A 12,714-nucleotide genomic window follows, 5' to 3' on the forward strand; every position below is an offset into this window, starting at 1 on the left:
TATATATAGTCAGTGAAACATTTTTTATTGTTTATTAAACCTATTTGCTAATTGTCTGTTTTCTTTTAAAGTTTTCAAATTTGATATAAAGTCTTTATTTCATGGGGCATATAATGCAACAAAATAATATTCAATAGTTCATATAAAGCATAAAATTTGACAAATACTGTTATATTAATTACTTACAAATTAATAGCTGCACTGAATAAAATATTTGCTTTCAGCCTTGTATTCTTAATTTGAAAAAAAAAAATATTCCTCCTAAAACATTAATTGTTACAGAAAGCAAAACATTTACTTTTTCAAGCATGAACGTATTGCTACAACACCAATGTTTTTCTTTTTGTAAAAGAAAGATTTCTTGTATTTCTTGATAAGTAATGCTTCAATTAATGATCTAGCAGGTTCTATCTTAGCCCTGTTTTTTTTTTTTTTTACCACAACTTGCAAATGTAAGAGAATTTTGATAATTTACATTTAGAGTACATTTAGGGTCTCTGTCATGTCAATGCAGGAAAGAGAACTGTTACACACATAGTTTTTGCTATATGGAATGCAAAAACTTTAAAGCTCAAGATCTCAAAATTATTCAGAACGCAGATAGAACCTTACAATTCCAAGGTGATGAAATATCCACTAATTCATTTAATCTTATTCATCCACTATACTACATTCAAAGAAATGCGGAAACTGATTTTTATTAACACATTTTTATTTTCGTTTTACTTGCATGCTGCTGAGGGTGAAGTTTACATTAATATGTGAAATTACATTCATTTACATTTCAATAAAAATTGAGATCTCTACAGGTCAGCTTGAATTCAAAAACTCAAGGTCCGAGTCTGCAATTTAAAATAAATGTTATTTTTTCAAATGGAATCGATTAGACCCATAATGTTAATGGAAATATTACACTCATGCTGTACATTCAATTATGAGGTTAGAGTGATCATCATTGAGTGATGAGTGATTGACATTTCAGCATTTTAGTGCATTCTTGTTTTCATTCTTGGGAAATGCATGTAACATTGTGTTTAAGTGTGCCAAATTATTAGTTTCTAAAATGTTTCAGCATACCAAATATGTTTTAATATGGTGTGTATTTACTTACTGTAAGTGAGACAATTGTGATGCTAATCAACAAGAGAAAGTACCAATAAATGGTCCGTACACCATACCAATCAAGCATTACAACTGTTTATTGGTGGGACATACAGCTGATATCAGTAATGATTATACTAATAATAACAATGATATTTAAAAGCCATATTCAATAATGAGTAATAAAAGTGCATAGAAGGCTTATCACAAGAAATAAAACAAGTGTATAGAAGACAGATTAGGAATGAATAAAACAATGTTAAGCAAGACGACTTATTCTCTCAGAGATGTGCCACCATCTTCCTCTCCAAAGACTGGGGAGCCCATTGCAGTCACATTGGAGGACCAACACATACAGTCGAAGTCAGTAATATTAGCCCCCTTTGAATTTTGAATTATTTTTTAAATATTTCCAAGTGATGTTTAAGAGAGCAAGGGAAGTTTTATAGTGTGTCTGATAATATTTTGTCTTTTGGAGAAAGTGTTATTTATTTATTTCAGCTAGAATAAAAGCAGTTTTAAATTTTTTTAAAAGCTATTTTAAGGACAAAATTATGAGCCCCTTTAAGCTATATTTTCTACAGAACAAGCAACCTTTAAACAATAACTTGCCTAATTACCCTAACCTGCCTAGTTAACCTAATTAACCTAGTTTAAGTGACCTTTAAATGTCACTTTAAGCTGTATAGAAGTGTCTTGAAAAATATCTAGTCAAATATTATGTGCTGTCATCATAGCAAAGATAAAATAAATCAGTTATTTGAAATGAGTTAATAAAACTATTATATTTAGAAATGTGTTGAAAAAATTTCTTTGTTAAACAGAAAAAAATAATCAGGGGGGCTTAAAAATTCAAGGCGGCTAAAAATTGTGACTTCAACTGTATCTTGCGATGTGACAATTGCGGAAGGGCAAAATGCGATATTGATGCTCAAACGATATATTGTGCAGCCCTTGTGCAGATGCTATTTTTAAACATTTTTTGAATCTAAAGATGAGGTACACAGGGTTGAACAGTGGTAGCAAATCTGTTATTTATTAGGCTATCGATTTAATTTTCATTTAGCTTTATTTTTTAAATCCAGTGGTCAGAAAGCCACATTCAACAATATAAAGCATAAGTAAATAAATAAGTGAAATGAATATACTGTATCTTTGCCGACTGCAGGGTTGAAGGCTTTGCACACATCAATATTATTGGGTCTGTCTCGGGTCAGATTTTATTTTAAAAAATGATTTATGCCCTTCAGGTTCAGATAAGATGTTATTCAGATTGATCCAAGTCTAAAAGCTTATTATCATTTTAGATAACAGATAAAAATATTTCTACATTTAAAATATCTAGGCCAATTATATTGTTTATAGCATTATATTTCACTGCTGGTGGTGGTTAACTTATGGACAAAAACAAACTTTATTTTGTTGCCATTTTTTAATTGCTCTTTTCTCATGCAATTGTTTGGATTTAAACTCTAAAAAACATCTTCACTCCCTCAAGTTTTTGTGCTGTAACTGAGTGAAGGTGATGCTTTTATAGGATTATAAGATTATAGAGGAGAGTTTTACTGGGAAAGCTGAAAAATGCAGATGAGGGTTGTTAAAGGAGGATATTTTCACTGTGATTTTGCTTTCTTGTATTTGTGAGCTCTGGAAGTGCTTGAGATCTGTATGTACTGTAAGATCAACTATAGTGTGGCTCTAAGATGTGTTGTTGTACAGTTGCCTTACTGAACCTAGCCGGAGTCGAAATTCATTTATTCGACGTCTGTCTTGTATCAGAGCTATAAGGTTTATAGAAAATCAGTTTTGTGTACCTCTTTTCATCCTTCTATCTCTGACTTTTTCATCATTGAATACTTGATGTTTGTTTCATCCCTCAATCTATTTTGTTCTCCACAGTGAGCGTAGCATGTTTGCATATGTGTTGTCATTTGTCATCAGAATCAGGAGTTACTACTCATACAACAACACTGAAATTCAGCAGGCTATCAGTGTTAAATCAACCTCCAAACCCATTTTCAGGCTCCATTACTCCTGAATTCATTTTTTTCTTACTTGCACTTTTCATATAGAGAAGAAAAGAGAAGAAAATCTCAGAAGTCTAATCTTACTATTACAGATTTGGTAAAAGGCTACATTAGTTTAGAACAGTTTTAGACTTGTTCCAAATCAGACTTTATTTGTTCTGTTGATCAAAATATCAAAGAAGATATTTTGAAGAATGTTGAAAAACTGTAACAATTAACTTTCATAGTGTTTGTTTGTTCTATTACTATGGATATTAGTGGTTACAGGTTTCCAACATTTTTAAAAATATATCTTCTTTTTTTTGTTCAACAGAACAAAATAATAATAATAATAATAAATAAATAAATAAATAAATAAATAAATAAATAAATAAATAAATAAATAAATAAATAAATAAATAAATAAATAAATAAATAAATAAATAAAAAATTGGTTTGGGTCAAATCCAAGGGTGAATCATGGCTGAATTTTTATTTTTGAATTAACTATTCTTTTGTTTGTTGCAAATTGAAAGTTACTGTACACACAAGGAAGACATATATTTTGTAAGCACTACTGTTTTTTAAAAAAAACTATTCTATGGGGTTAACTATTCCTTTAAGTTTGGGAAGAGATCAATTTCAGAATTCATAAAAAGCAGTGCGCTAACGTTGTTATCATTATTCTTATCATGACAATGTTGAATTTTTAGCAGCCATTATACTTAAATATACTTAAAGTCCTTGTAAGCCAAGTCATTTCACTTGGTGGCCATCTTTGAAATACCTCTCGGGCAGTATGGGGAACATCAAATTCTCCAAAACTGTTTGCCAAGCTTAATATTTAATTTCATATTTGTAATCACTAATAAAGCAAATGTCTTTTAAGTTTTGTTTCTAAACATTTGAATCACAAAAATCAGCATTTGGTGATTTGCTCTTGTTCTAGAAATGCGGGGATTCATTCACCATTGACCACTACACTTCTCCTCATTCAAAATTATACAAGTGACATGGTCTTTGGTATACTCACTCAAAAAAATATTTTTGCTGCTTTTTTAAACTACTTATTTAAAATGAGCTAAATAAATACAATTCTTGAGTTTTTTGGGGGGGACAACTTAATTGTTTTACGGTTAACTTATATTTGTAAAAGTCAAACTAACCGATTTGTAGCTTTTGGGACAACATGAGATAATTTTGTTGAACTCAGCATTTTTTTTTTTTTACCAGTGATCCTTCTAATATGATTAGAACTAGAGAAAATATTCCTATTATCAATGCTTAATACAATTTAACATTAACTGTTTCATATTTTTGAGCAAATAAATATAGAGTTCAAAAGAACAGAAACGATCCTCCTGTCAATACTAATCTGCATCCTTTTTTTAATCACTATCTATTTTGGCTTTAATTTAGTAATCAGTAGCTAAGATTTTGTATTATTAGACCTTCTCGCAGTTTTTTATGATGAATCACTGTATCCTTGGCTTTGGAGAAAAGTGTTTACTAAACAACCAATTGTAACTTTCAAAGTTTTTTTAATTACATTATAAATTTTTCATGGTTACTTTTGATCAATTAATGAAAATTAAATGAAAGCATTTCTTACTTTATAATCCCACATCTTAGAACAAGAGTTTGTTTTGCAGGCTGCTGAAAGCCTAAACCAAATGTTCTATCTAAATAAACCAGACAGGGATATTATTTCATAGTTTTATCACCATCACAGAAGGCTGTTGTGCTCATTTAAAACCTCACACTTGCAGTGTAAATGTTATATAATATCCATCTGTCTTGTATAAATTGGATAATTATTTAGCAAAGAAACTTGCATACTGAGAGAAAGACCTTTATGATTTTATTGATCATATTAAATGGATTGATAAGCCATTGTGTCATCTGATAGTTTGGTGCTTGGTGACTTCTCTGGGACTTTTGCTTTAGGTTTTGCATTTGCAGTTGTGGAAAGAGTACTGAAAAATCATACTCAAGTAAAAATGCCACTACCTGAAGTTGTCATAGTGCAAATTAAAGTAAAGTGCAAAGTCAAATTATAAGTAAAATGTAGCCCTTCTAAAAAGTACTCAAGGGAGAAGTTAATGGGCGATTTGGCCTAAAATCAAAATCTCGACTACAATTAATGAACAATTATTTTTATTTTTTGCTCCCATAGTTTACTGATAAGTGTTGTACAGTAAATATGCTCACATATTACAAGTCAGAGATTTTTGAATAAAAGGTGCATTACTTGATTTTAAAATTCTTTTTGAAAACACACACCATCTATAATTATTTATTGAACATCAGCGTTGAAGAACTGAAATTAAAACACACATTGCCTAAAACGAACATTCAATTTTTTTAATAAAAAAGTGAAAATAAATTACTTTTGGAAACAAAATTTATTGATTTCAATGTTTTTAATATTAAATAAATAAAATTAAATAAGAGTAAATAAAATACTTTTGCATATCCTGTGTATAATATTTAAACGGTGTATTTCTTACATCTTCTGTAAACAAATATTTGAATGTAAGTAATAATCTTAATCTAATGGAAAATTTGACGTCTCAAGGCATCTCTGCGCAACATCCAATCATCGTCAATGTAGTGCAAACGTGCGACGTGTAGTTACATTTTTTTGAGAGATGCGTGGGGATGCGACATTGGGATGTGTATGGGATGCGCAAAGGCTGCACTGGACCATATCCGTTTCATTCGATGCGTAGGTATCAATCATGTGACTCACACACGGTCGGGAAGGTAATTGAAAAAATTGACGTGGGAAAATTAGATCGATTATAGGTTCTGAATGTTGATTTCAGCCCTACTTTCTAACTTTAAGTTAAATTATTTGCTATTCATGCACTATAAATTTAAATGTGAGAATGTGAGATTAATTTAATGTGAGAACACGTCACGTTAATGTATTCACGATACACAATATATTAAAATATTATTGTTATCGCAATGATATATAATGCAACATATGTATCGCAGTTGTGTCTTAATTGTTTTTTTTTACGTCAAGAATTTGTGTGTTCTATGGATTGGTTGTTTATATAAATTTGATCAATCAGATGGGGCCTTACTAACTTTATCCCCACCTCTCTAGTAGTTGCTGTTCTGCAATTGGCTAGAAGTGAACCCAGAGCTGAAAATAAGTGAAGACGAGAAAAAATGAGTCACAATATCTGTTGAGGTTTTCAATCATTAATAGGGATTTATAGACAATTTTTTGCACTTTTACACCATTTTAAAAATGTGATTAGATCTGGAAAAATATACATTTTACCTGTTTATTTTAATGTCCTTACATAAATAAATAGTTTTAAAACATAGATAATAAAAATAGCATATTTCTAAGGAATAGTTTTGTAAAAAATATTGTTATCACAAGACTTGACAACAATATTGCATATTTTCCCAGTATCGTACAATCCTAATACGGACCTATAATAAGCAGACAGGTTGATGCTATTACAGCACATGTGAAATCTGTGAAACCTAACCTAAGGGGTAAAAATCTAACTGTGATGATATATTAATTCTTAGATTATGCACTTTGAACCTTGACATACAAGCTTCAAATGTCCAGCAGTATTGCAGCACGGATAGAACCCATGCAGTTTTTGCATTTATTTGAAAATGTAACATTGTGTAGTGAGTTTAGGTATTATTTAGGGTCATTTGGCAATTTTATCATACGCTAGGTATCCTTCATCTTCTCAGCAGACCAAACAATCTCTTTGTATTGCTTGGTACTATTTAGCATCTTCTTGGACATTTTTAATGTATTTGCATTATACATACTTTTTGCAATTGTAAGTGTCTGCATCTCAAGGACGGTTTGCGATTTGTGAATCCCATGTTGATTGGCCAATACTACTTAGTCAAGCAATCATCATAGACAAGAAATAACAAATATATAAAGTACTTACTCCTTGTTAGGGGAAAGAATGCAGTAAAACTACCCCTATAGCATTAAACATTTGTATAAATAAAGGCACACTTTTTGTTTTTTCTACTTAGTAAAATATACAACTCCTGAGAAAAAAAAAAACTACTCAATTACAATAATTTGAGCATTAGTAATTTATTTACACCACTCTGCATGTGTGTTTGTGAATTGCTGGGTGTATGTATGCAGTGTGGAGGTGAATGCTCCATGAATAAAGTGAGGTAATTTAGTTGCCTGCAGCGGTTGTGTGCAGTCTGACCTTATCAGAGCAGCCTCTGTTTTTTTGGCTAAACCTGGTGAGTCACAAGCCACACACACACACATGCACACGCACACACACATTATCAGAAATTGAATGATATTGTCAGGGGAATGTGTCCCATGAGAGTGGAAATGTTAATGCGGGTTTCACCTGCGCGAGCAGAGAGCTGCAGCCTCTCACCAAGCATCCATCAGAGGCTCTCAGAAGCAGTTTAGGAGCCCAGAGAGAGAGCGAGAGAGATGTGGCCTCAGCTTGGGCAGGTGATTGATCACCTTCATGGAATTACACCATCTCCAATGCGAAGTCAGCCTGAGGATTAATGAGCTGCTCTCTCTCTCTGAGGTAGAGCGCTTTCCAGTGATTGAAACACAGCTTTCATAGAAAGGGAAGGCTGAGGACTCACAGCTCACTCCCCAGACGAGTGTGTGTGTTCTCGGGTCAGCAGCAGATAGAATGGACTGAGCTGTCATCGTCTTCCTTCACACAGGAAGTGCTCACTTGACCATCACTTTGTGGAGAACATTTACTTCTTGGCCGTCCATCACTAGCTGAATGTTGTGGGTTAGCATTCTGCTGCCATCTAAATGAATTATTTGATCATGTACTGAAGAGTTATTAAATGCTTGGTTCTGGATTCTGCTTAATGTTTTTAAAGTGTTTAGTGATTTTCAGTGAAACACAGAAGAACTAACTGCAACTTTAATGAATAAATTATTTGGAAACTGACACATGACATGATTTTGCAGTCGCTGTTTTGAACCAGTTATACTTGTTATTAAAGAGATGTTGACATTTTCTGTATATGTGATAAGTGAGAACAATTCATTGATATTTTTTGTGAATAGATTCTCTGATCTTATACATCCTTTTTGTGGCATAAAAACCATACATAATCATTTATTTATAAAAAAAAATAACTTCTTGATATTTTGGAGATTAATTTGGGTAACAATGATCAAGGAGTATTTTGCTGAATGCCTTTATGTGGCAGTGCCTTGACTGAAAAAAAATATTCAAAGATGATTCCTTGGATTTACAAATTTTTTTAAAGTTAAGAGGTTGTAAACTATTTATTTGGGCTGAATTTAAACAAACAAATTAAGTTGAACATTACTAAATTTAAGTTCTTTGTTGAAATTCAACATATTTAAATTTTTTACAACAATTTTGCTGACATAATTTTTTAAGTGTTGGATGGTAAATAAATATGACTAAAACAGACAGTTCTTTGAGTCATTCATTTAAATGAATCATTGATTTATTCAAAATTGCTGATTAATTTAGAAACGGCAAGTTACAATCTTTATAAATAATTCATTGAATTATTCACTGTTTTCATTTGTTCAAAAACAGATTCATATTAGAGACAAAACACCTAAGTAGTGATATGAGATGCACAGATGTTCTTCTCTGGCAAAGTTTGGAACATTTTAATGGTGAAACAAAAAAGAACATCTCAAAATGTAACGCTATATTAACTAATAGTTTGTCTATTACTATTGTATAAAATCAAAACAGCACTCTCATCTTATATACTTAAAAAAAATTTATACATATTAAAAATAACACCCAGACACATTGAAAAAAATTATTCATAGGATTTACTTTTTTAAAGTTGTTTGCAAACAATTTATATGTGCTGAATTTAAACAAACAAATAAAGTTAAACATTACTTCATTTAATTTGTTTGTTAAAATTAAGCCCATATTCATTGTTTGCAAACACTTACCTTAAAATAATTTAGTAAATCTGAATCTTTTTTTCAGTGCAGAGCCGTTTTTGTTTTTACAACTTGAGCTATGGGGTGACTAACTGCACTAGAGACTGCTTTATCACCCAGTGAATGCTTTTGTACTCGCAAGTCATGTTTTTGTTTGTTTCTTGCAAAGAACATGACATAATCAATGATATTAGCTTGCACATCATTAAAACAACAGTTATGGCTTTATTGCAGATAAAAAATATATGGGAAAAATAAATAATATTGCACCGCCCAAGCTAACTTCAAACAGTTGACATCTATAATTCATGTTCACAGCAAGACTGCAAATTTAGTATAATAGAGATTACTCCTGTATTTCATACAGGCACTAAACAATAACTCAATTCACTCCTGCACATGAACTTTGCTTATACCCACAGAAAAGATATGGGATGCGTTTCAAGATATGATTTTATGTGCCAAAAGCGTGATTCTCGTATAAACACATTAGCATAGTTGCTTTGTTAACCATTAGCCTTATGCGTTCATTTAAATTTGAACAACCATAGCAATTAAGCAAAACAGCATCATTGTGTGACTCACTGCATGATTTTATTCATATGAAGTCAGAATATAATGCCAAGGCCTGGAGCAAAGCCCCGGGCCGCTGCATTCTCACTGCAGGGGCCGTCGCGATTTCAACTGTGCTCCTCAATAAACAACTCTCATTTCATTTTCTTTAGCTCGACACATTTTAAGCATCTTGTATGTTTGTGGCGAACACATCAGTTATTTATGCCGTTAATATGAACTTTGTGTGATCTGATAGATTGTATTATATGAGGCAGATGTGGTAAATAATTGATGGTTTGTAGTGTGTCGCTAAAAAAACCGAAAGATGCTTCCTCTCACATCAGAGGGAAAGCAGATTTACATTGGGATGAAAGAGGATCAAAACCATTTCATTTTCTGTGATGATTTTAGAACTGCTATTCTCTCTGATGAGACAGAATTTGACAGGCTTTCTCTCTCTCTTTGTATGTCTTGTAGGTGGTGGGTCCTCCAGCTGCAGGGGCTTTCAGAGAGAGGCCAGCCAAACCCACAGCCTTCCGGAAGTTTTATGAACGTGGAGACTTTCCAATTGCACTGGAACATGACTCCAAAGGCAACCGTATTGCATGGAAGGTATAGAAAAACTTCTCTTTTGCTTCTTTTTTTTTATGTGTACATAGCAACTCTCAACTACATACTAATAACTTGTACATCGATTTCAGATATAACTGTTTAGATATAGTCAGACATAACTTTTAAAATTCAGGAACACAACAAACTTCACTTCACAAGCTACTTCAATGCAAACTATTGCATTGCTTTTTATGCTTTGATTTTTTTTGTCTTGTTTCTAGTCCATTCATTCGTTCTCTTTCAGCTTAGTTCCTTATTTATCAGGGGTTACCACATTGGAAATGAATCGCCAACTATTACTGCATAGGTTTTATGCAGAGGATACCCTTCCAGACGCAACCCAGTAGTGTGAAATAGCCATACATTCTTGCATTCACACACACTCTCATATACTATGACCAATTTAGTTCATCCAATTCACCTATAGACCATTTCAATGTGGTCATGTCATTGGCCCATGAACATTTCCTGCTTGTTATTTAAGTATTTAATAACTGTAAATGTTAAAACTGCTATCGTAACATTATTTATCAATATCTGGCTCTTTTGGAGAAGCTCTCAAAAGCTGTAGAAATAAAAATGAGAAACAGGAAATACATTGAGAGCATTGTTTTTGTTTACATCCCTTAAAATGGTCTATAGACTATGTCTTTGGACTGTGGGGGAAACCAGAGCACCCAGAGGAAACCCATGTGAAGATGCAAACTCTACACAAAAACACCAACTGGCCCAGTCAGGACTCCAACTAGTTACCTTCTTGCCGTGATGCGACTCTGCTAACCACTGAGCAACCATGCCACTGTTTGTAGTCCAAATATCTAAAAATTCTTAATTCAAGGAGCATTTTCTAGACAAGCAAAAGCTATTGTCTTGTTTTAAGAAATATTATCTCAGAATTAAGTGGTTTTTTTCTTAAAACAAGCCAAATAATTTACCAATGGGGTATTTGCAAGTGTATTTGGATACACTTTTCCTAGTTTATTTTAAAAAGGATCAAACTGATCAAACTGAGAAAGCCTTTTTAAAACCTGAACTGAGCTTGACCATGACTTATTTATGTCTTTAGACACATCTTACACCCAGATATGCCAACTTTCATATTATTGAGTAGACGAAATACAGTATGTGATCCGAGTAGTATATCCGAATACATTCACGGTATTAAAAAATGATGAAATGAAATATACCCAGATGACTTAATACTTTTCAAGATTGCAGTAATAGACTCCAGTAGTGACCGCTCATATTCAAGTGCATTAGTGCCTTCCAAGAACCAGCTACTGGTGAATTACAACATAACAAACAATAAAATATTTAGAAATTGCACAAAAAGACAAAATGTACTTTATCACTATAATGAAGTAATGAAATACAATCCCATGAAGCACTTTGAAGGACAGAAGAGAATTAGTAACAAAAGAAAAATATGAAACTATTCATTTGAAGGTTTTGGGTTTTAGCTATCAAAAAATATATTTTAGGTTTATTGCAAAATATGCATATACAGTGTCATGCAAAAGTATTCATACCCACTCATTGTTTCACATTCCACTGTATGTTGGAGCATCATGTTAAATTTGTAAAAAAATAAATTAAAAATAATAATAAATTACCACATGAATCTCTTGACCTTATTCTGCAATAAAGAAGTAAGTGATTTTCTGTAATCTGTGTTCTGTTTTAGAACTTCTGATTAATTTGCCTATGATGAAGGAAGGACTAAAATGAATGACAATAAAGGATCAAACTACTTGCTCTACAAACAAGTGTGCTCATGACAAAACATAAAAATAAAATGCCATATAATAATAAAATACCAGTTTGCAACATAAAGCAGCAGACAAGCTGTCTTTTCAAGTCTATAAATACATGTAAGTGAATGAGACCAGTCTTCAAAGTCTCGTATTTAAAGGAATATGTTCAATACCCTACAAAATGAAAACCAGACAATTTAGCAAAACTATTAAAAAGGAAAAATGAAATTGCATTAGCATTCAAACTCGAAACTTAGTTCTAGCTGAATCACCTTTATTAATTATTACAGCTCCAATTTTTTTGGTATATTTGCCTTTTATTTCAGAAGCTTACCATAAATAGTCAGAATATTCTTTAGAAAAATTTTCAAAAAATGTATATTTAAATGTACAAAAAAGGCTAAACTGTAAAAAATGTCCGTAATTTTAATGGGAAAGTTTAAAAAGCTAAGATTCATTACATTCTTTTCTGCTCACCACCTGCTTTTTCATCAGCACTTTAAAATGCTGGTGTAATAACATTGTATAAGTTATTTAAATACAGTAATTTATCATACTTTTAGAAATTTTGTATTTTAAAGATTAAAGTTCTGGCAAGGTGGCACGGTGGCTCAGTGGTTAGCACTGTCGCCTCATAGCAAGAAGCTTCCCCCACATTCTTAAGGCATGCACTATAGGTCAATTGAATAAACAAATTGGCTGTAGTGTATGAGTGTGTGTGTAAATGCGAGAGTGTATA

General features: G+C 32.0%; 1 protein-coding gene across 7 annotated transcripts in view; it reads left to right on the plus strand.

Annotated features, from left to right (window-relative positions):
- The window catches only part of pacrg (PARK2 co-regulated), a 160,589-nt gene that overhangs the window by 17,361 nt on the left and 130,514 nt on the right, over window positions 1-12,714 (plus strand). For all 7 annotated transcript variants that reach the window (XR_015512537.2, XR_015512538.2, XR_015512536.2 and 4 more), the window contains exon 2: window positions 10,087-10,221. Coding sequence is in view for 4 of the 7 variants with exons in the window: in NM_001007398.4 (NP_001007399.2) it covers window positions 10,087-10,221 (135 nt within the window). In the remaining 3 variants the exon portion in view is untranslated. The remainder of the gene's footprint in view (window positions 1-10,086; window positions 10,222-12,714) is intronic.

Source organism: Danio rerio, chromosome 17 (genome assembly GCF_052040795.2).
Source record: "Danio rerio strain M-AB ecotype USA chromosome 17, GRCz13ab, whole genome shotgun sequence".
In the NCBI taxonomy this organism is placed as follows: domain Eukaryota; kingdom Metazoa; phylum Chordata; class Actinopteri; order Cypriniformes; family Danionidae; genus Danio; species Danio rerio.